The sequence below is a fragment of the Globicephala melas genome, chromosome 21 (assembly GCF_963455315.2).
Source record: "Globicephala melas chromosome 21, mGloMel1.2, whole genome shotgun sequence".
Classification (NCBI taxonomy): domain Eukaryota; kingdom Metazoa; phylum Chordata; class Mammalia; order Artiodactyla; family Delphinidae; genus Globicephala; species Globicephala melas.
In genome coordinates, this window is record NC_083334.1 from 32956207 (window position 1) to 32978381 (window position 22175).

Consider the following 22175-nt stretch of genomic DNA (forward strand, 5'->3'; position numbering starts at 1 on the left):
GGGGTGAGAGGACAGGAACTAAATTACAAGAAGGGACAAGAAAGAACGGTGGGGCCGGCACGGAAGGAGGCATGCCCAAGGAACAGACAGCATTTTTAATGGGAGACTGAGTCATAGAAAAAGGAAGGAAGGAGGCAAAATGCAAAGATACCAAACAAGAAATTCTGGACAAATGAGGAAAAATGTAAAAGTGAGACCAGGTGATAAATAGGTAGGGTAGAAAGGCAAAAAAAAGGGTAAAGTAAAAGAAACCTCTGGGAAAGGAAATATTAAAAAAAGACAAATGGTTTCTGGAATTTCACTATATTAAATTAAATTTTTAAACCTGTTCTTTTGTTTCTGTTTCTCGCTGCTGGGTAAAACTTGATTGTGAACAATGGTTTCCACAATCTCCAGAGGAGAAAAGTACTGATGAGATCAACTGACTTAGTAGCAAAACTAAGAAGAGCTGAAAACAATAAAATTTATTATGTCAGTTAACCATCTTAGCTCTAACCCACAAACTAATTTTCTTTCTTTCTTTTTTTTCTGTCAACTTGTTTCATCCATACCTATTTCCTCCCTCCTGTATTACTATTATTTTTTAACATCTTTATTGGAGTATAATTGCTTTACAATGGTGTGTCAGTTTCTGCTTTATAACAAAGTGAATCAGCTATACATATACATATATCCCCATATCCCCTCCCTCTTGCGTCTCCCTCCCACCCTCCCTATCCCACCCCTCTAGGTGGTCACAAAGCACCGAGCTGATCTCCCTGTGCTATGCGGCTGCTTCCCACTAGCTATCTATTTTACATTTGGTAGTGGATATATGTCCATACCACTCTCTCACTTCATCCCAGCTTACCCTTCCCCCTCCCCGTGTCCTCAAGTCCATTCTCTACATCTGTGTCTTTATTCCTGTCCTGTGCCTAGGTTCTTCATAACCTTTTTTTTTAGATTCCATATATATGTGTTAGCATACGGTATTTGTTTTTCTCTTTCTGACTTACTTCACTCTGTATGACAGACTCTAGGTCCATCCACCTCACTATAAATAACTCAATTTTGTTTCTTTTATGGCTGAGGAATATTCCATTGTGTATATGTGCCACATCTTCTTTATCCATTCATCTGTCGATGGACACTTAGGTTGCTTCCATGTCCTGGCTATTGTAAATAGAGCTGCAATGAACATTGTGGTACATGACTCTTTTTGAATTATGGTTTTCTCAGGGTATATGCCCAGTAGTGGGATTGCTGGGTCATATGGTAGTTCTATTTTTAGTTTTGTAAGGAACCTCCATACTGTTCTCCATAGTGGTTGTATCAATTTACATTTCCACCAACAGTACAAGAGGGTTCCCTTTTCTCCACACCCTCTCCAGCATTTATTGTTCCACAAACTAATTTTCACACTGACACATACACATCAATGACCTTAGTGACCAACTGCTTCATTTACTAATCACAAAAGCTTTCTCTCTCTCTCACTTTTTCTCCCTCTGTGCTTATCAGTATTTGGAGAAATCCCTGCTTCTTACTACTGCCCTAAAAAAGAAAGGGCAGAGTAAGAAGGTGACATTTACATCAATACTGCTAAAAAAAAAAAAAAAAAAAAAAAGTCTGATGGAAGCTTAACACAAGGTTAAAACAATAACAGTGAAAAGATGCAAATTTCCTATAAATTTCTACGACCCACCTTATTCTGGACTCCTACATAACTGAAAACAGAACACAGAGATCATCCTTCATTTCCATCTAGAAACAATAGAAGAAAACAAAACACTTAACAAGAACATAAAAACAATAAGGAAGAGCTATTCTGAAAAAGAAGGGAAATTAGTCTACTCTTAATCCTAGGAAATAACCAAGGGTAGAAGAGCTACCGTACCAAAGGTCTATTTATGAAGCTGTAATTCGTATAACTCTTATTTTTAAGCTGAAAAAATATAGTCATCAGATTTTCAGTCCAAAAAACTGTGCAAGGAAAAAAGCAGGCACACACAGAGGCTGAGAGGAAGATAAAGGAAGATGAACCTAAAGCCCCAAAGCTTTGAACAATCACTGAGAAGAAGCAGTTTCTCAATATCCCGCGCCTTGAGGAATTCTTCAGTGAAAGTCAATTTCTGAGGGCCAACATCCTATTATAAGCTCCCATTCCTCCTATTGTATCTACTGTTTCTCTATCCACACAGATTGAAACTCTGATCGTAAGCAGATTACCAGCTTTAGCAGCAGGGGAAAAATAACTCAAATATTATACACAAAAGCAATGGGGTAACAAAGACAATGTAAGAAACATGTAAAGAAATATGCTACAGTCTTGTTGCTCATATTTGCAGAACTATCTTCTTTCAGCTGCTCAAAAATCCTAAATGGCATTGGGCCAATTCTTGAAATTTGCCTTTTCTTCAGTTTTTTTTAAACCATTCTTCCATGAATATCGTAACGGGTCACTTGGCCATACAGTCCATTCACAGGCATCTGACATGATTATTTACTTCTGGAAACAGCTGCTGAATTCCAAGGCACTGGGACACTTCTTGAAGGAACAAACCTGGTTCTCTGGTCTCTACTGAGGACACGGTGAAACTAGGATTCTCTGAACTCAGCGATGACACGGAAGCCAAGCTGTGCTGTTTCCAAGGTAAGATGCCTTGAAAAAAAAAAAAGCTAAAAATCAATCAGATTTTAAAAACAAAAAAACTCTAATAAAGTAGTGAAAATTCTCACACAGTGTTATATTTTCGCTAAGACTGAAAAATAAGTAACTCAGATAAAAAATTTCAATCCTTCACTTCAACTCTAAATATATTTTCAAAAAAATTTTATAGGGCATCACAGGTTATACAATTAAAAATACTGCAAATAATTGACTGTTCCTGAAATTAACAAAAAATAGCCATTAAAATTGTAAAGAAATTCTGGTGACTGACGTTTTGATGTTTACCATGGCCAGGATAGAAGATGGGCTTTGAGAAAACACTATTTCTCTGCGTTCATATCTTATTTGGAAATGGTATGAACAAGCATGATTTATACTGAGCTATAAAGTGAGCTACAGAACTGATGACCTGGAAAATTTCTTCTAGCCATAAAATTCTGAAATTGCATACTATCTGGTGATAAAATCTTGACACCACTGAACCAGCTGTAGGCAAGCCATTTGACTTTTCCCTGATTTTCTCATCTATAAAATACAGGGCTGGGGCTTCCCTGGTGGCGCAGTGGTTGAGAGTCCGCCTGCGGATGCAGGGGACGCGGGTTCATGCCCCGGTCCGGGAAGATCCCACATGCCGCGGAGCGCCTGGGCCCGTGAGCTATGGCCGCTGAGCCTGCGCGTCCGGAGCCTGTGCTCCGCAATGGGAGAGGCCACAACAGTGAGAGGCCCGCGTACCGCAAAAAAAAAACCAAAACTCTAAAATACAGGGCTGGTTCTTCTTACATGAGGAGATGGGTACTAGGGTCACCGGAGGATGGCTTAAAATACAGATGCCTGCCCAGCTCCAGCTCTAAAGAGCTCTAACCTCTGGGATTAGGCTAAGGCATCTGCTCCTGTTACTGTATAACGAACCCTGGGTCATTCTGTCTACACTCATACTTAAAGAACCACCACACTAGGTCACGTTCGGGATGCAGCTCTACAGCCCTAAGAGTCATAAAACAGGGCAGTAGGGATGCCATTACTCCAGCTTGACAGGTTTAAGACAAATGAAATCACTGTGTCATTTTCTCCTTCCCTAAAAATCCACCGTTCAGAGAAGATGCCAAAACTAAGATTAAGGCTAACGTGCCAAATGGATAAACACTTCAATGGAGATTATTTTTAGCCCAAATTGTCCCAACTATATCCTCAGATATTTAAATAGAACACAACTGCAGGACGATATTCATAGTCATAAGCTGCTGCTCTGACAGGCCATCCCAAAACATGAGCTGATGTGAAAATGATAGCAGCAACATGCCATTTCTTACTCAAGTTATAAAGCTGCCCCCAAGACAAAGGTCACACCCCCCTCCCCAGCAGAAGCGACATGTCACACAGAACATCGTACCTGCAGAGCTGCTAACCGGGGCTGTGGCCCAGGCTTCACTCCAGGGCACCTCCTCCTGTGATTCCTGGACAGCGGGTATGGTGACGTGTGTGCTCCCCTATCGGCCGAGTCATGTGGATTCAATGGGCTCTGTTGGTGCCCAACACCCCCAATATAATATTGTCAGCTCCCGACTAAAGGGATACAAAACTGGGCTTTCAGAGTAAACCACTTTGCTTCATCTTGCTGGATTTTGTTTGCAGGCCCTCATCCAAGTCCACATGGCTTCAAAGTGACCTCACTCCAGGTTTGTCACCAAACCAACAGTGCCGTTAAGTTTTTTTCCACCAAATGAATATTACTTGGTTGGAAGAGGCCTCCGGGCCCCAAGAGTGTGTTCTACTGTCCAAGACAAGTTGAAAAAGTGGGTCAAGATTTCACAAAAGGACAAGGCAAACGGACAGATGGGCACCGGAAGCCTTTAGTAATGCTCCCATCCTGGTAAATTACATTCACTAGGGGTTCTTTCACATGAGTTATTTGACACAGAATTAGTACCTTAAACAGTCACTGCCCTTTGTCCTGGTGAATCACTGTCCTAGAATTCAACAGCTACCAAGAGTCCTAGTCTCCCTCAGCTTTGAGGTTCAAAATTTGGTTTTTCTCCTCTTGCCTTCAGTCATTTCAAAATACAGTCCCCTCAACCATTTCGTTATCAACCTCTTCTGCCTGGAAAATCCAGCATTGTTTCTGCAGCTCAAAGTCATTGCCACCATGTATGCTACTTTGAAATTTTTAAAGAGCTTCCTTTACAGCTGAGAAACTAGGGTCAACTTTTAGCTCTCTTTTCTGTCTTTGATAAAGTAAAACTCCCCAGAGAACCCACACTGATTCAAGAGCCAGGCTGCCTGGGTTCATATGCCACCTCCCTGCTTACTACTCACTTTGTGGTCTCGGGCAGGTGACTGAATTACCTCCCTGTGCCTCAGCTTCCTCATGTGAAAAGTGGGATTATAACTGTACCTACGTCAAAGGACTGTTGTGAGAGTCGAATATGTTTACATGTAAAAGCACATTGTAAGCACTACATCAACGTTAGCTATCATTATGTGCTTTATGTAACTCCAAATTCTCTTATTGTTCCACGTGTGTACACGATGTTTGCCCAACTGAAATACTACCTACTCGAGGACTGGGACCACATTTTGAATATTTCTGATGTTCCCCCCATGGCACCTAATATTCACTCAATAGGTAAAAATAAACCTACTCGGTACAAATTATTATACTGGATGAACAAGGAAGTTCTCAAACACAGACCTGTGTAAACATGTATTCCCTGCCCTCGAGCAGCCTGTATTTTGGGTGGGGAAACAAAACACAGGAAATGGTCATGCAACAATATAAAGCCATAAATGATTAAATGCCAAAGTATGTGGTTTAAACAGCTACCATTCAAAGGGCTCACTGTGAGCTGGGACTCTGGAGAGGGCAAGCCTGCAGTGGCCCTGCCCCTAGAGGTGACTTGGATTTCCACGACAGGTGGGAACAGAGAGAGGATTCCAGCATATCTGCTCATTCCACAGATATTTACTGCACACCTTCCGTAGGCCGGCCTCTGTCCTTGGCTCTTGGAATACGGCCATGAGGGACCCAGAAACGGCCCCTGCACCCTGGGACCTAAAAGGGCACTCACTCCACGTGAGAGCCAAGTTCTGAAGTAAGGAGGAAGGGCCTGTCCTCCAACCCGATGAAACACAACATCCCTTAAATGTCTCGTGAACAGGAGCCAATGCTGGCATTACAGTCACTCCGGCTTCCAACAATGGCAAACATACAGAAATTAATAACTTTTCACGTACTGTATTCTAAATATCTTCCATTGTTTATGAAGCACATTAAAGAGATATTCTCCATATTTCTGGATACAAATAACATATAAGAGATTTACAGACACACACAGTATTACTGGAACAGTTTTCGTAATAGAGGCTGCGGAGGCCCAGCTGCTCAATCTTGCCCAAATGAAAGCCTATTCATTAAAGCCCTGTGCTTTGTCTCCTCCCGCCCTTTTCCCTTCTTCTTCTACTAGTGGCTGCCCACAGATATCAAATATCTACTAGAAAAGTGCCTGAAGATGCATGTGTTGGCAGGAATCAGTTAGTCACGATGGGTGGAAGTGTTAACACATGCATCTTTTTCTTCCTACATCCGTCCACTCATCTCCTCCCAGAAGAGAACGCCTTCAGGTAAAGGAACCCTCTTATAAATACCGACTGGCAAAGCATTCTCACTCCTTTCTTCTGCGATGATGGACCACTATCTGAAGATGCGTTAAGTCCAATACGCTCTAATCACAAATATGACACATTTCCAAGCGCTTCGCTCATCCTCTGCAGGCCTCTCACCCAATCCTACTCTCCAAAGATGCAAACTGCTGGATCCCACCATCATTCTCGTCATTGTTACGCCTACATAAATTATTACATTGTACCTTTGGAAACACAGAATAAACTTCTTGATTAAGAAAGTCAAAACTACTCAATTAAATCCAGTCAAAAACTTAACTTCTTCATGCACAAAGTACTGGACTCAAATATGTTTAAGACATGTAAAGGCAAACTGAAAAGTAAGGTAGAACCCCTACAACGTAGATTACCTAACATTCTCAACATCTACATACCCATGAAAGTTAGACTCATCAACAAAGTAACAGCCAACCCAGTTTTTTATTTCCTTGGTTTGGTACTGGAAAATCACATTCCTGTTTGACGGTCATTCGTTAACCCTTAATTAGGAATGTTGCTTAGAAACTATATATGGAAAAAGGGCACCTTTCAGAAGGGACCATCAAGGCTTTCCCAACATTTACTTTTTTCCAACATCCAAGCATAGCCTGTTCATTGGGTCACAATGACATGTAATGGGAACTCTGATAAAGAGACACAGGGCTTTGGAAACTATTGAATACCCCAATAAAGGGACTAATTGCAGTTCTGTGCAAATGCAAAGCCTTCTTCCAACTTGAAAAACACATTAAATTACTCTATGAGTCATTTTATATTGCCCACACCCTTATTTTACAAAAAACAGAAACAGAAGCAATTAATGTACATATTCCGCATTTGGACACGTTCAAATCAAACTCGTGTACTCAAGTATTTCTAAGCAACCTATGTTTATGCAAAAAGTTATCCGGAAGATTAAATGAGATAAAGCATGTAGACCATTTGGCAAAGGCCTGGCAAGCAATCAGTACTCAACATTGCACATTATTATCGTTCCTAATTTTCCAACTCTGTAATCATACTAAACAGTTACAAATTTATGCACGTGATTATGTATATATAATATATATAAACGAATATGTGTTACTACTAGAAATAAAGCTTTTATGTTATGTACCAAGCAATGCTCTTCATCCAGACAGAGGTGAGTTTAATTTTAACAGAATGATCCACAAAGCAGCAGGGAAAGCTGGCTAAGGGGTAGGATGTTAAACGTTACCTCTAATCTCTGCTTATCAATTAAGGATACAGCCTCTACATGGCCTAGTATGAATTATAATCAGCAGTCAGCTGATCCTAGAGAACTCGCTCAAAATGAATAGTTAAGACCTCAAGCACGTGGACAAGTGGCCATTTATTTGCAAGGCTGTGCCAACCACTGAAATCTGATTACTTCAATACTCATGCTGAAATCCTACATAAATTCATTATTTGTCTCATGCTAGAATCTTGCAAGTCCTTACAAAAATTTTAAATATCCAAAAGTCACTTAAACTGACAAGACTACAGCATCCTGGGCACATCCAGTTTTTAGAACACTTCAATAGCCTCGGCCACGCATCATTTATTATGACAGGGAAAATGCAAAGCCAGTGACAGCACGTGCTTTCCTAAGCAAATATTAAAAATAACCCTATGCCCTCATTACGAAAAAGGAAAATCTTCGCGTTCCCAGCTTAATCTCGACCCGGGGCCAATGCACACTCCCACCTCCCACGCCGAGACGCCGCCCGGGCGCGCCGAGGTGGGGCTGGAGGCTGCTCGCGCTCTCGGGAGGACCCGTCCCCTCTCCCCGCGCGCTCGGACGCAGCGCGGCCAGACCCACGTGGACTCCAGGCGACGGCGGCCGGACCCACCGCCGGGGTCGCCGCCCAGGGTCGCGGGGAGGGGCCGGGGGCGGGGCCAGCGCCGCGCCGCTAGGCCGGGGAAGGGAGCCGGGCTGCACTCACGCGCCCGGGGGGCGGCACCGGGGCCGTCGCGGCGTCCCTCCGGTTCGCACACTGAGAGGGGGGCGGGGGGGGGGCGGGGGGGAAAGACCTGGCTCCTCGTTCCATCCGGAAGCCGCCGGGCCGGCAGGAAATGACGAAGCAGAGGTCGTCCGGTCCGTGCGGTAACCAGCTCCGCGCGTCCGGCCGCGACTGCCGGGGAAAGAGCGCGGAGCAGAGCCGCCGGCCCGCGTGCCGCCTGCAGAGCTAGCGGCGTGAGTCGCCCCGCCCCGCCCCGCCCCTCCATGCGGGGGGAGGGTGAGAGGGAGGGAAGGGAGCCCGAGGGCGCCCGTAGCCCCGCGCCCGGCCGTCCCAGCTCCTCTGCCGCCGCGCCCCAGGCTGGAGGGAACAGTGAGGCCCGCAGCTCCAGAATCGCGGATCGAAAGGCGGAGGCCGCCGCCTGCGCAGCGCAGGGCACCCGGGCTGGGAGGATGGGGGGATGGAGGTGTGGAGCGGGCGCGCTTCAGGATCGCACCGCGCGCAGCCCGCGGCGGCCGAGCCCTGGCGGCTCCGGCCCCTGCCGCCTGCCGGGGTGGGGGTTTACATTGTCTGCCCGCTAGACTGCTCCTCTCTCCGGGACTGGCAAGTCTCACGAGTCTGGGCAGGGCCGGAAGCGCCCACGTTTGGGAGTCCAGCGTGCGACTCGCTAGCCTGGGTGGTTTTGGGCGAGTTGTGTACCCAGCCCCCCACCCCGCGTCGTCTGCCAGGTGGAGCTTTCGTGCCTCCCAGCAGGGTGATGGTAACAATTAAATGCATATGTGGACTGCCCAGCACAGGCCCCTCAGATGTTAATTGCCTTCGTCTTGCTGGTTGAAGGCCTGTGACCTTGTACCCTCCCGCTTCAGCAACCCAAGCCTTTAGCGTTTCAGAGGACTGAGGGAAAACAACATTGATGCGATGGGTTGTGTTGTATGGAGCTCGTAGAACTGTGTGAGTGACTCCAATCTGAACTTGTTTCAAAATAGCAAAGCTCTAAGTGAGAGACGAAATGGATACCATTCAGGACACGATGACAAGTGATCCTCAAAACTGAACCACCTAGACACGGCATCGGGAACCCCAAATACAGAAAATAATTTAAAAATGATACAGCCGCTTGATTCCAAGAAGAGTACTAGTTCTCTACTTAAAAGTTTGTCAAACTGAAATCAAGCGCCAGTTGTCACATTTTGCCAACTTTATCTCTGGATAGTTATGTTCAGCTCATCCTAGCAACTCCTTACTGAAATAGCTCAAGCATTAGTTTACAGGAAAAATATGTGGAAAAGGTGCAGTTTTCTCAGAAAAGCCCTGAATGACAATCCAAGCACATGGTGGTCTTGCTGAAACATCCATTAACTTGCCAGGAACAAACCACTGTAACGCCCCTGGGCATTGTGCTTCAGACTTAGAGGGAGGCTGTGAGGTGTGCAGTAGCCGCTCAGCAGGTGTGTGTGTGTACACTTGGTTAGACTGTGGCGAGCTGGGTGGGGACCAGTCATAGTTCAGGCCACATGGGAGCTGTGGTCTGTACTGTGACTTTGTACAGGACCACTCCTTATTCCTGGCAGTCTTACAAAGACATGCCATTGGTCATGATGGAGGACCAGGCACGAAAGGCCTACCCCCGGTGCAAGTCTTTCACAACCATACTACTAAAAGTAACTCAAGTGCGTGTCCCCAGAACAGTAGTGTCACTGCGTACCAATCAAGTTGTGTAATTCACAGTAAAATTTCACCATTCTTGGTCAGCAGAATTTCAGAATCCTTCTCTAAAATATAATGAAAAACTGGCATATTTGTAGGAGGAGGAAGACAGCTCTGTAGGAATACACCATTTATTGAGTGGCACATGAACAGAATTTTGTGGAACACTAAAGCAAGAAATTCATCTGGCTCAGATCCAGTCAGGCGGTAGAAAACACGTAGGAAATACTTTAAAAGTGTGTCAGATAAAGGGCACCTGCAAAATGTCTCAGTAGCCATTGTTAAGTCTGCTCCCCTTTTCTTCTCCAATTTGTTTGTAACTCCCAATCCTGAAACCTGCCACCCTCACTGCATGGCCGTGCCGGCCTTTCCACAGCACCTCAAACCAGACCTCTGAAGTCATCTCTTATGGCCAAAAACAGTCATCGTTATTTTATGTTTTGGCACCAACGGAAATCTAGAAAAAAATGCTAGATTCCATAAATTGTAAAGACAATTATAGTCTCTGATGTTCCAAAAGTTTCCATTCCTGAAGTAGGCTGATTACTTACTATGAATAATGTTACATCCAGAGAAACTCTGGAGTTCAATTTTAAGGAATAAGAATTGAAACTGTGAATAATGCCAAATCCCCCTGCGCCTCCCACTCTTAAAAAAAAAACAAAAATCCATAGCCAATCTTTAATATGTAGGAATTGGGTATGTTTAATATTTAGATCTTGCATCTATAAAGTTTTAAGTTCTGTTTTTATTATTCTCTGTCTAATTTTTAAAAGACCAATCCTTATGCTCATCAGACACCAATAGATGTTTCAGAGGAATGACTCTTGCCCTCAATGTCTAGAATGTAAGTTAAATGGCCATTCACGATACTCACTTTAATACAGTCTGTCCGCGAACGTCTGACAGAGACTTCAGGTGCCAGAATGGGGCCAACATGCCACCTGGCCTGGGAGCAGACCCCAAGGAAATTTCATTCATTTTATGCAGAGGCAAACTGTAAGAAAGAAAACAGACTCTGCCCTTAATATACACTTATTAAGTTACTGAGCCAAATCTACACTAAAGAACATTTTGGGGACTTCCCTGGTGGCACAGTGGATAAGACTCTGCGCTCCCAGTGCAGGGGGCCTGGGTTCGATCCCTGGTCAGAGAACTAGATCCCACATGCATGCTGCAACTAAGAGTTGGCATGCCACAGCTAAGGGGCCGGTGAGCCGCAACTAAGGAGCCCTGGAGAGGCAACTAAGGAGCCCACTTACCTTAAAAAAAAAAAAATTTTTTTTGGAGGCTCACAGGACAGATTGCAAGATATTTCAGTGGAGGAATTTCTGCAATGCCTTCACTGTTATAGGGTGTCTAGAAAAAATTGCAAAACAATTTCTTGGACATTCCAGATACCTTTTTTCTTGGTATTAGAAAATGGCTATCTTAGTAGAAACTACAGTACAGTTATCACCTGTCATTTGTTCAGTTTTTCTCCTTTTTTTTTTGTGGTACACGGGCCTCTCACTGTTGTGGCCTCTCCCGTTGCGGAGCACAGGCTCTGGATGCGCAGGCTCAGCGGCCATGGCTCACGGGCCTAGCCGCTCCGTGGCATGTGGGATCTTCCCAGACCGGGGCACGAACCCGTGTCCCCTGCATCGGCAAGCGGACTGTCAACGACTGCGCCACCAGGGAAGCCCAGTTTTTCTCCTTTTGATAGAGTATCTAAAACAACACTTCCGAATTTCTTTCACATATTAGGTCATTTTACTTAGACTTACCTAGTTTAGATTTAACACAAGAGCAGAACTTTCTCTTTAAGGAAAAATTCAGTGAACTTCCCAAGTGCAAATAAGAAACCAGTACTCTTTCCCTTGCTACTTGATATACTTGCTGTTACCATTCATTTTCTGTGGGAATGTCCAAAGAATGCATTTCCTTGAATAGAAGTCACAGCTGTGTAAATAGCAAAATAACTTTTTATCCCATAGCTTCCACAGTGGGCCAGGAGGCCAAAACTAGATAAAGCTCCAGACATTTTCGTTTTCCAGGTGTGTCAGGGGCCTGTGGAAGAGCACGGTCCTGGCTGGCGCATCTCATCCAGACTGCTGTCACGGGTCTAACGCTGTCCTTCTCTCTTAGCATCCCAGCCATTTGTGTGGACCTCTGTTTTAAGTATTCAGTTGCTTTCATCTGGGTGATAGTTACAGTTTGGAAACTGTGCAGTGACATTTCAACCCATATCCTTTTAGAAATATGATTTTTAAATCCCAAGTTTGAACCTTTATGTAGGAACTGTGATGTTTCAAAGTCAGAAATAGGCGAAAATGTGTTCCATGCCTTAGTGATCTAGACCAGGGTTGGCCAACATTTTCTTAACGGGCCAGATGGTAAACATTTTAGGCTTTGAGGGCTGTGAGGCAAAAATGGAAGATGCTCTGCTTAAAATGTATCCGTTTAGAAATGTAAAACCATTCTTGGTTCCTGGGCCATACAAAGGCAGGCAGGGGGCTGGAACTGGCCAGCAGGCCCTCTGTTTGCCAGCCCTTGTCCAGCCGTCACACCATCACTAACTGAAAGAAACCCTGCCCTCTTTGCTGCCTTACAGTCCCATGCCTGGCGGTTACAGAGTGATGGGTGACGAGGGCTCTATCGATTACAGCGTTCACGAGGCCTGGAATGAAGCCACCAACGTGTACCTGGTAGTGATCCTTGTCAGCTTTGGGCTCTTCATGTATGCCAAGAGGTAAAGGCTTTAGATTCTCAGGGTTGATAAGAACCCAGCCATTTATAAGTTTTGTAGGTTTGTTTGTTTGATCTAAGTTAAATGCACAAAAATAATTTCATCAGCATTTTTGTTCCTGCTATGAAATCACTGTCTAGTCGGGTCAGCCCTCACATTACCGGACACCAGGATTTGGCTTGGAAAACCCAGTTGCTCTGAGAGATGGGGATTTAAGTGCAGCTCTTGGCACCCAGACCAGATGCTCTATACTCCTATTCTATCATTTCTGATATAGCTCAGTTTTCTCATTCAGCCAGCTTCACTGTCACCCTTGGATGAGCACATATTTTGGGCCAATGTCCCTGAAATGCACAAACTCTAACTCCTATGTGTTCAGCAATTCTGTCTTCGCAAATTTCAAGCCTTCTCTTCTGTTTCTTGTGCATAATATTGGTATGATCCAATTACTTGTCTGTCCGTCCCCCAAAACTCAGTCCCCTGAGAACAAGGACTTTTATTTAACCTTTGTGTCCCTGATGTGCCACATGGTGTAAATCCTCAATAAATATTTCTTGCTGTGATTCCAGATGCTGTAGCGTAATTCAGCTGTTCTTTTCCACACTCCCTGGCTCCTTTCCTTCAAGTACAGTTAAAAACAAATGCACGGTGAGGGGCGTGCTTTGAAGAGGAAAAACAGCAGTAGTTGGATTGAGCTGCTGCTGCCCATAGCCATGTGCTCGGTGGCGTCCTCTACCAAGGTCAAAGGCATTAGACAGTTCAGGATAATTAGTCAACCAAGAATAATTGATGCTCTGCCCGGGGAAAAGTTCAGACCCACACTTGCCACGGGACCTGCAGCCTCGCCCTTCCCGACCCTGAGACCCCTGAGCTGCTGGCCAGCTGGCCGCCTGGACTCTCGGGGGAGCGGGGCCGGGGGGTGGGGGGGGCAGGGGAGAGGAGGCCTCCACAGAGCATGGGGGAGCCGCTGGCAGGTAACAGCCTTCCCCTAAAAATAGCCACCGTCTCCTCCCCACCCCAATGTTTTAAAGGCAGAGACAGGCTGTTGTTAATTTTAACTATATGACCCCACTAAGGCCATGCTACTCTATTTAAGAAATCCTTTATTCATTGTTTTTCAAAATTAAGGTCTGCTCACATTCTGTTTATTCTCTGCCTGCAATAACTTAGTTTTATTTGCGTGACATGAGAGGGAGGGGAAAAATAATCATACGTTTTTTGTCTGAGCATTTTTCCATACAACAGGGCTTTTTTTGTGGGGATTGAGGGGAGACGCTTTGTTGTATGAAGTGGGCATGTTCAGCTACTGCCTTTTCTTTCTTATAACCCTGTGACTGTACATGTACAGCTTCATACTTCTAGTGAAAGAAAGAATACTTGAGCCCAGGAAGCATCTCACGGGGACAAAATAGAAGATGGACTCAGGGCCACTTACGTCCTTTTAATGCAGCTTCTGGTTACTACGATCGTTTGAATGTTACAGTCCTACAGCTATGAATACAAATCTCTTTTCTGCATTGGTTTTGTGTTTTAGAAATAAAAGGAGAATTATGAGGATATTCAGTGTGCCACCTCCAACAGACACTCTGTCAGAGCCCAACTTTTATGACACAATAAGCAAAATTCGGTTAAGACAGCAACTGGAAATGTACTCCATTTGTAAGTATTCTGTGCTTAATTACGTACATAAGCATATTTAAAATAGACTCTTTGGGGTTGAGTCTCGTTGGCAAAGGTATCAGAAATAGCTGATAATGACACAGGGAACTATATTCAATATCCTGTAATAAACCATAATGGAAAAGAATATGAATAAGAATATATGTATGTATATCTGAGTCACTTTGCTGTACACCAGAAACTAACACAACATTGTAAATCAACTATACTTCAATTTAAAAAAATTTTTTTTTTAAGAAAGAAATTGCTGGTAATGAAAACGTAGGGCCTTTTTTAGATGCTCAACACAGTATCAGCAAACCCGGCTTGCATGAAGTTAGTGTTTCAGGACACTTCACTTATTTGGGGCCCTTCCAAGACCCTGAGAAGAGCCCTAGCAACGTGTTCCACGTTTTGAAAATTTGGCAGAAATTAGATGCCTTAACAGTCGGTGAGGCTCCTGTCTCATCCTTCTCTAATTTCCCTCCTTTGCACTTCCCTCATGTGCAGTGGCGTTGAGGTGGCCAAGAGCATTTGGGGGATCTGGCTGAGGGGACGTTGAGTTGAACCTACTTTAGTTCAGGTTTGAAATTTTGTGTTTATAGAGTTTGCAGTCACTTCTTGACAATTAAATTACTATGTGCTGCAGCCATAGCAGTATAGGAACGGCTTCCAGGCCAGAGGTTATTAACATGTCCTGTGGTACTAAACCCTGTGAGTAAGTGGTGGAGAAGAAACAAAGGTTAAAGGGCAAGGAGCCAGGATGAATTGTACATCCAAGCCACAGCCTTTGATGCCACCATTTAAAAAAATGAGGTGTGGTTTCCATGGTGTATCATTAAATGAGAAAAGGCAAGATGTAATTATATATATGCTAGGGTACTGCTCCTTTAAAATCAAATGACCAAAACATCCCTATCTACGTGTAATAAAAATGTAGTATAGAATTTTGTTTTTATTGAAGTATAGTTGATTTACAATGTTGTATTAGTTTCACGTATACAACACAGTGATTCAGATATATATATATATATATATATATATATATATATATGTTATTTTTCAGATTCTTTTCCCTATAGGTCACCACAGAATATTGAGTATGGTTCCCCGTGCTATACAGTAGGTCCTCGTTGGTGATCCACTTTATATACAGTAGTACACATATGTTAATCCCAACCTCCCAATTCATTCCTCCCCAACTCCTTTCCCCGTTGGCAGCCACAAGTCTGTCCTCTATGTCTGTGGGTCTATTTCCGTTTTGTAAGTAAGTTCATTTGTATCTTTTTTTTTTTAAGATTCCACATGTAAGTGATACATGGTATTTGTCTTTCTCTGTCTGACTTACTTCACTTAGTACAACGATCTCTAGGTCCATCCATGTTGCTGCAAATGGCATTATTTCATTCTTTCTTATGGCTGAGTAATATTTCATTGTGTGTATATATATATATATATATATATATACACACACACACACACCTCCTCTTCTTTATCCAGTCATCTGTATATGGACATTTAGGTTGTTTCCATGTCTTGGCTATTGTAAACAGCACTGTAATGAACATTGGGGTGCATGTATCTTTTCAAATTTTAGTTTTCTCTGGATATATGCCCAAGGGTGTGATTGCTGGATCATATGGTAACTCTATTTTTAATTTTTTAAGGAACCTCCATACTGTTTTCCATAGTGGCTGTATCAATTTACCTTCCCACCAACAGTGTAGGAGGGTTCCCTTTTCTTCACACCCTCTCCAGCATTTATTATTTATAGACTTTTTGATGATGGCCATTCTGACCGGTGTGAGATGATACCTCATTGTAGTTTTGATTTGCATTTCTCTAATAAAAATGTTGAGCATCTTTTCACGTGCTTGTATGTCTTCATTGGAGAAATGTCTATTTAGATCATCTGCCCATTTTTTGATTGGGTTGTTTCTAAAAATGTTCTGTATAATTACACAAGTCTGGAGGAAGGCTTGGAAAGATACACATCAGATTATTAACATTCATTACCTTGATGGGAACACTGTGGGACTCGAGGGAAAAGAGTGGATATTTTTAAAAGAAAGATAGATGTCTGTGTGTTTGCGTGCTCGCATAGAAAGAAGCAAGAAAGAGTGATCAGCAAGATGTTACTGGTATGTGTCTCGGGTGGGCTGGAATTTCAGGTGAAAAGTAGAAAAACCATATATATATATATTTACACAAGTAGAACCTCTAGAAATTTCTTCAGCATAAATTTTATCCTGAGAAGTAGTAACAGCAGTTCCTTTGGGGAAAGGAACTGCAGGACTAATCAGGTGGGAGGAAGGTACACCTTCCCTGTTTCCTCTTTTGTCCCTTTTGCATTCATGTTTTACTAGTTCAGAATAAGAAGTAAAACTGAATGTTACAGAGTAGCATTATTCACAGTAGCCAAAAGATGGAAACAACCCAAGTGTCCTTGACTGATGGATCCACAGAATGTGGTCTATACATGAATAGGATGTTATTCAGCCTTTAAGAGGAAGGAAATTCTTTTTTTTTTTTTTTGGTTGCATTGAGTTTTCTTTGCTGCACACGGGCTTTCTCTAGTTTCAGTGAGTGGGGGCTACTCTTCGTTGTGGTGCGCAGGCTTCTCATTGCAATGGCTTCTCTTGTCGTGGAGCACGGGCTCAGTAGTTGCAGCACGTGGGCTCAGTAGTTGTGGCTCGCAGGCTCTAGAGCGCAGGCTCAGTAGTTGTGGCACACGGGCTTAGTTGCTCTGCGGCATGTGGGGTCTTCCTGGACCAGAGCTCGAACCCATGTCCCCTGCATTGGCAGGCGGATTTTTAACCACTGCGCCACCAGGGAAGTCCCAAGAGGAAGGAAGTTCTGACACATGCTACAACATGGATGCACCTTGAAGACATTATGCTTTGTAATTATTTTTATTGTGAAGTGAAAGAAGCCAGTCACAAAAGAACAAATATTGTGTGATTTCTCTTCTGTGTAGCAAATTCACAGAGACAGAAAGCAGAATCGTCACTAGGAGTGGGGGAGGGAGTGGGGAGTTACTGTGGAACGAGGACAAAGGTCAGCGTGGGGTGATCAAAAGAAGCGTGGTGGTGGTGGCAGCACAACAGTGTGAATGTAGTTAATGTCCCTGAACTGTACACTTAAAAATGGTTAAAATGGCAAGTTTATGTTTTTGTATTTCACTTCAAAAAAATATATCCTTAAGGAAATTTAAGTATTTAAAAAACAAAAACAGGGAACCAGAAGCTCTGTATAGAAAATTATAAGTAAAGAGTTAGGTTTTCATTGATGCCTAGTCAAAACAGAAGTTTGTAGGTGTTCCCTGGTGGCCTAGCAGTTAGGATTCGGTGTTTTCACTGCAGGGGCCCAGGTTCGATCCCTGGTCAGGGAACTAAGATCCCACATGGCTGGAGGCACAGCCAAATACAAAAAACAAACAAACAAAAATCAGAAGTTAGATCCTATCAAAAAATATTCAGTAGTATAGCATATACAATTATAAAGCCAGTGTACAGCTCTTTTTCTTCTTTGATGAGAATGGCATAAAATGAAATTTATCAGGACACCTGTGTTTGTAAGGCATGGTAGTTTTCTGTTGCTGCTGTATTATCACAAATTCAGTGGCTTAACACAACACAGATCTTACAATTAGAGATTAAAAGTCCTACAGCAGATTCACTGACTAAAATCAAGGTGTTGGCAGAGTTCTGCTGTTTCTTTCTGGATGCTCTAAAGGAGAAGCTGTTTCTTTGCCTTTTCCAGCTTCTAGAAACCACCCATGCTGCTTGCTTTGTGGCTTCATTCGCCCATCCTCAAAGCCAGTAGCACTGCATCTTTCTGACCGTTCTTCCATTTTTATAGTTCCCTCTCTCTCTCAACTCTGCCAGGAAAGGTTCTCTGATTTTCAGGGCCCCTATGATCAGGTTGGGCCAGATAATCCAGGGTAATCCCCCTTCTCAAGGTCCTTACCTTAAAAACATCTTTAAAGTCCCTTCTGCCCCAGAAGGTAACATATTCACAGATTATGGGGATTAGGATGTGGACATCTTTGGAAACCATTGTTCTTGTAAATAGTGAGTATTTGCACATTTAAAGAGGCCCATCACAGGGACTTCCCTCGTGACACAGTGGTTAAGAATCCGCCTGCGGTGGGGGGTGGGGGGGGGCTTCCCTGGTGGTGCAGTGGTTAAGAATCTGCCTGCCAATGCAGGGGACATGGGTTTGAGCCCTGGTCCGGGAAGATCCCACATGCCGCGGAGCAACTAAGCCCGTGTGCCACAGCTACCAAGCCTGCGCTCTGGAGCCCGTGAGCCACAACCACTGAGCCCACGTGTCACAACTACTGAAGCCCACGCGCCTAGAGCCTGTGCTCCACAACAAGAGATGCCACTGCAATGAGAAGCCTGTGCACCGCAACGAAGAGTAGCCCCCACTCGCTGCAACTAGAGAAAGCCTGTGCAGCAACGAAGACCCAACACAGCCAAAAACAGGAGAAGCTACCGCAGTGAAAAGGCAGCGCATTGCAATGAAGAGTAGCCCCCACTCGCCGCAACTAGAGAAAGCCCATGCCCAGCAACTAAGACCCAACAACGAAGACCCAATGCAGCCATAAGTAAATAAATAAATAAATAAATTTATTTAAAAAATAAAGAGTCCCATCACATTGCATCATTCTTAGTGCTGATGATGGCATGTCTAGTCCTGACTTAGTCTGGAAGTTCAAGAGGAAATAGCAAACAAAATTCTTTTCCTTAAAGAGGACTCCCAAAATTGTAAAGCTTTCAGCCACAATAATCTGGATCCACCCTGAGTATATAAACAAACAGTATTTCTTCCTTGGCTGGTAAAAAACTTAATGAAGAGACTGAAAGTTTGAAAGCCAAGCAGTGAACGACATTTGCAAAGACTTTAGCCCTGCACTCTCTCTAGTTTCAGTTTAAGACCTTCAATAAATATTTCTCAGAAGCACAAAAAGAACACAGAATTGCAAGTCTGTTTTTTCTTCTAGTTTATATTAATGACAATGTTCAGTAAATCTCTTAGGCTTCTCATTTAAAATATAGTCAAATTCCTTATGATGTGGACAAAAGCATTATTATTAACTTATCTTGAGGTGGAGATGGGAAATAAGAAAGGACATTACAAAATGTTAATTTAAGTTTAGTAGCTTAATTAGTGTTTACCCTATATTTCAATGCTCTGAATAATCCTGATGTACAAGACAATAATAATAAACATCTGAAAATGGATATCAGCACTGCTGAGAAATTAGAGGATCATGAAGTATAATAAATTTCCTCTAATGAATAAAAAATTGTTTAATTCTAAGCTAATTCTTTACTGAGAATCATGACTTGACTGTGATTTAATGATGTGAGCTCATAATTATTTTGCGATTTTATTAATCATATCTCCTTTTTTCTTGCTTATTGTTTTGTTTGTTTTTCAATAGCCAGAAAGTATGATTATCAGCAGCCACAGAGCCAGGCTGACAGCGTGCAGCTCTCATTGGAATGAAATCTCAGAAAATGAGCAGCAGGAATGATCGTTGTTCAAGAGTGCAGTCTCCTCGCGCTGCCAAGTCATGAGCAGCAATTTTTTTAAACTTCTGTCTCCATAAAATCATTTTATTTGTGACTTTTCCCCAATTTTTTGGTGTGTTTTGTTTCACTTTTTTAAACCTCATCTCCAAATCATTTGTTCCACAAATCAGAAATTCCTCAAAAGGCCTGAACACAGAGAGTCTGCACGTACCTAGGAAGATAGACTATCACCAGAGATGGTGACTGTACCTTGTGAAGACTTTGATCCCTTCAGGAGACAGTCAGGAAATAAAAACACATCTTTGGAAGCAAGAGTCTGGAGCTGATGCCACTTTGGAACTTCTTTGCCAACTTAAAAAATAAAAATCTAATCATTGGAATAACTTCCTCTTCGACTGTGTTCTGGGATAAATATAATAAGGATAACAGACTAACGTATGTTCTTACGGCTGTTGTTACCTCTAACCGAATTAACCGTTTTTGCTACTTCAGAATTTGCACAGTAAACTGTCTTTTCTGCGTTGTGAAATTGTGATGCGCACCCCCCTGCTAACTGTAGAAGTTTTCTGTGACTGGAGTTTGTTCCCCTTAATTGTATTCCCAGGAGTTTCTTCCACCAGAAGAGTCTTCTTTCGGCCGTGCTGGGGCTATACTGCGGAATACATGGGCACCTCTGACTGGTGTCAGCGGCTTGCTTTGGGGTCATGTGACCATCAGTCTTTAATGTAACTGTATGGTTTCTTAGGCTTTTTTAGCATAATAAGCTTCCCTGCAGACTCTCATATCTTGTACCATTTTGTACTGTACATTGAAATGTTTTCACCCAGTTTTTCATATTTATTTAAATAAAAGCCGGTTGGGGATAGTGGCAGGGAAGTTCACCTGTCCATGTAACTGTCCATAAATTAGTTTTTGAATCAAAACTATAATTTTAAGAGTTAGAGTTAATATTTCAAGCATTATTGCCTTTTCCTTTATAATTATGAAGTAAAGAATATAAATGAAAAGGTTTAGACCAAATAAAATCATTTCAGGGAAATTGCATTTACTTTTAAAATTTAAATCTTTTCAAATATATATATATATTGTACAAGGTGAATTGTTGACCAAATGGAATAATTATTTCTTAACTCACAGATGAGTTTGAACGTACCGCCTGTATGTAGAATGAATACTCGGACTGAAGGATTGTAAACAGTTACAATTATGGCCTGGGGATAGCAGAGCAGCAAGGGGACAGTCTTCTTAAACTTTGCTTTGCTCTCATGTAATCAGGAACGGGGGCGGTTTACCTGCTGTCCCTGATGTGTGGCACAAATCTAGACAAATTACGAAAACTGGCTATCTCAGCTGATTTGTACAGTGTACCTAAATAAACATCAGTCACAGCGAAATGGACTGTGATGGTTTTTTATTTGCATCCACTGGACAGAGACAGTCACGACTAAAACCTCACAGATCATTTGGTGAGAGTGGAACTCTGGCAAGTGAGAGAGGAAGATTCCTCATTTCTTCTCTGAAGCCCGCTGATGGGAGTCACGCCTCCACCAGCAGGATCAACAGCAAGTCCGCCTTTGAAGTTTCTTCTCTGCTTCCACAGCTGAGCTGGGAACGCAGGGGATGCCCTGCGGCCACACTTCAAAGGGACACCAGTTATTGTCCTGCTTCTGCCCCTGAATCCACCAAGGGTTTGATGGAACTATTTTCTTTGGAAGAAAAAAGGCATGACTAATAAACAGGTCAGTAACACTTGTGTTCTCTGTTTCCTCATTTCTCTCTTTAACTGCATAAGATGCTCTGCGGTAAGCATGGAGGGGCAGCCTCCCTGGGTGCACAGCTGGGCCCAGCCCACTGCTCCAAGGGGCACAGATGCTTGCTAATGACCCCACACCGTTTCAGGTGGAGCTCCTGATAGGATTCAGCAGAAAACGAGATGCAGAGTTTAGGGTGAAATTGCTGTACTGTCGGAAATATATTTAAGTATTGAGTAAAAATAAGAGAGAAAATGGTAATAAAAATAATTTCAGATATTAAGAATAAATGTATCTTAGTACTATATATAAAATAATCAACAAATTTCATATATCACTTATATGTGGAATCTAAAAAAATGATACAAGTGAACTTATTTACAAAACAAACACGGTTACCAAAGGGGAAAGGGGTGGGGGAAGGATAAGTTAGGAGTTTGGGTTTAACATATACACACTACTATATATGAAATAGATAACCAACAAGGACCTACTGTATCGCACAGGGAACTCTAC

General features: G+C 43.0%; 2 protein-coding genes across 3 annotated transcripts in view; one reads left to right on the top strand and one right to left on the bottom strand.

Annotated features, from left to right (window-relative positions):
• The window catches only part of SLC20A2 (solute carrier family 20 member 2), a 103241-nt gene extending 94727 nt beyond the window's left edge, over nt 1–8514 (bottom strand). Inside the window, exons 1-3 of one of the 2 annotated variants that reach the window (XM_030834321.2) lie at nt 4041–8030; nt 2543–2641; nt 1685–1743 (exon numbers count right to left, since the gene is read on the bottom strand). The gene's annotated coding sequence lies outside the window, so the exon portion shown is untranslated. Of the gene's footprint in view, nt 1–1684; nt 1744–2542; nt 2642–4040; nt 8031–8344 lie in introns of those variants that run through there. The other variant, XM_030834360.2, reaches the window with a different exon arrangement.
• Nucleotides 8339–21302, top strand: SMIM19 (small integral membrane protein 19). The gene is made up of 4 exons (XM_030834426.3): nt 8339–8507; nt 12572–12709; nt 14241–14365; nt 19818–21302. Exons 2-4 carry the CDS (start codon nt 12576–12578, stop codon nt 19880–19882), a joined length of 324 nt encoding a protein of 107 aa, XP_030690286.1. The 5' UTR covers nt 8339–8507; nt 12572–12575; the 3' UTR covers nt 19883–21302.
• The last annotated feature ends 873 nt before the right edge of the window (nt 21303–22175 follow it).

Coding starts and splice junctions, on each gene's coding strand:
- SMIM19 (XM_030834426.3), top strand. CDS start 12,576: ATGCCTGGCGGTTACAGAGTGATGGGTGACGAGGGCTCTATCGATTAC. Junction 12,710..14,240: donor CTCTTCATGTATGCCAAGAG/GTAAAGGCTTTA, acceptor TTTGTGTTTTAG/AAATAAAAGGAGAATTATGA. Junction 14,366..19,817: donor ACTGGAAATGTACTCCATTT/GTAAGTATTCTG, acceptor GTTTTTCAATAG/CCAGAAAGTATGATTATCAG.